The sequence below is a fragment of the Petaurus breviceps genome, unplaced genomic scaffold (assembly GCF_028583685.1).
Source record: "Petaurus breviceps papuanus isolate PSGF00001 unplaced genomic scaffold, PetGlider_PUasm1.0 91041, whole genome shotgun sequence".
NCBI classification, from domain to species: domain Eukaryota; kingdom Metazoa; phylum Chordata; class Mammalia; order Diprotodontia; family Petauridae; genus Petaurus; species Petaurus breviceps.
In genome coordinates, this window is record NW_027187400.1 from 42,663,834 (window position 1) to 42,665,632 (window position 1,799).

At 57.9% G+C, this 1,799-nt stretch overlaps 1 protein-coding gene across 1 annotated transcript in view; it reads right to left on the reverse strand.

The window, feature by feature from the left end:
• The window catches only part of LOC138154492 (cytochrome P450 2F2-like), an 8,891-nt gene extending 8,575 nt beyond the window's left edge, over positions 1-316 (reverse strand). Inside the window, exon 1 of the mRNA XM_069079344.1 lies at positions 138-316. Within this exon, the coding sequence (XP_068935445.1) occupies positions 138-171 (34 nt within the window). The 5' untranslated portion in view covers positions 172-316. The remainder of the gene's footprint in view (positions 1-137) is intronic.
• Positions 317-1,799: the final 1,483 nt, after the last annotated feature.

A 1,799-nucleotide genomic window follows, 5' to 3' on the forward strand; every position in this document is an offset into this window, starting at 1 on the left:
CGTCCCGCAGCTGAGCCGCCGCTATGGGCCGGTGTTCACCGTGCACCGGGGCGCGCGGCCGGCGGTGGTGCTGAGCGGCTCGGCCGCGCCCCCGGAGGCCCACCCGCTCTAGCTCGCTCCCCAGTTCGCTCGCTCACCGTTGCCCCGGGTGAAACGCTCGAACGTGGGCATGGCCCCGCGACCGCTGAAAGCATCTCCCCTGCAGCAGAAGGGCCTCCCGCAGCGCGGCCGAGCCGCTCAGCACCACCGCCGGCCGCGGGCCCAGGTGCACGGTGAACACCGGCCCATAGCGGCGGCTCAGCTGCGGGACGGAGGGCAGGGAAGGGGCCCAACGTAAGGACTGCCTTGGCGGGACCCGATATCCAGCCGCGGGCCCTCTGCCCCGCCCCCCAGGACTCGCTGATTTCGGGGATCCAGGCACCTCACTCCCATCTCCAGATGCAGCCCAGACCTATGAACCCTGAAAACTGGCACACTGGGATCCTGGACCCCCCTCCCCAACAGGGGATCCAGGCACCCCACATCGTGAGCAATGAGAGCTAGGCCCCTCATTCCCATCTCCAGATGCGGCCCAGACCCATGAACCCTGAAAATTGGGATACTGGGATCCTGGACGCCCCTCCCCAACAGGGGATCCAGGCACCCCACATCCTGACCAATGGGAGCTAAGCATCTCACTGCACTACACCCTGGCAACCCAGACTCATGAACCCTGAGAGCTCCAGCTCTAACTCCCTAGGACACTGGGATCCTGGGCCCCCGAACTGAAGGGATCCAGGCATCTCATATCCTGACCCAATGAGATCCAGGCATTCCATAATCCAGTATCTGGGGCCCCCATTCTTTGAAGCCCAGCTTTTGGGAGCTAAGTTCCTGAGCCTTGAGACCACAACCCCCCACCTTGTGGGCCACCACCTTTCATCCTGGAGACTCAAGCATCTTGCTCTCTGAGTGTCCCCCTTCTCCTTCTCCCATCTCCCTCTGCACTCTAGCCTCTGAGTCCTGAGATCCCAATATCTGGTACCCCAGCCCCCAGCTCTCAACCCCTAGAACACTAATAGGAGTTTCCTAGCCTAGTCCTTGTTCCTTCAAGCCTCACCTCCAGCCAATTCCTTCCCTCTAGGACACTGGAATCTGGGTATGCTAGCCCCTGAATGTCCCTCTGTCCTCTGTTTCCTCCCTCCCCCAGTCCTGGCCCTAATACCCCTTTAGATGCACACTCTTCTGTCACTGCCTCCAGGAAGCCAGTCCCAGTGTCTGGGGCTCCCAGTTTCCTTCCACCCTGGCCCTTTAAGCCCTTCCTTTCCCCACACTCCTCTGTAAGGGCATAGATGTACCACGCATTCATTATGGCCCTACTGTGGCCTAGGCATTGTGCTTGAAGTCAGAAAGAGATTACATTTCATTGGAATCTGAGTCCTAGTTCATATGGGACCCCAGCATCCCAAGCCCCTAATCCCTCACCCCTTTGACACCTGTGCCCAGGACCCACAATTACATTCTGGCAGAGCAGATAGGAGTTTCTTCAATAGCCTCATTTTACAATTGGAGAAACTGAGACCCAAAGAATGAAAGGGACTTGCAAGGTCAGGAGGATAACAATGGGCAAAAGCAGGTCTTAAATCGAAAGGAACACAGTGGAAAAAATGAGCAAAGACTTGGGTTTGCCTCTGCTGCATTTGTCCATGGCACTGGGCAAGTCTTTTCACCTACCTGGGCCTCAATTTCTACAGCTGTAAAAAAGGGGGAGATGGGATACTAGACGACCTCAAAGGCCCCTTCTAGCTCTAAGGTCTTAG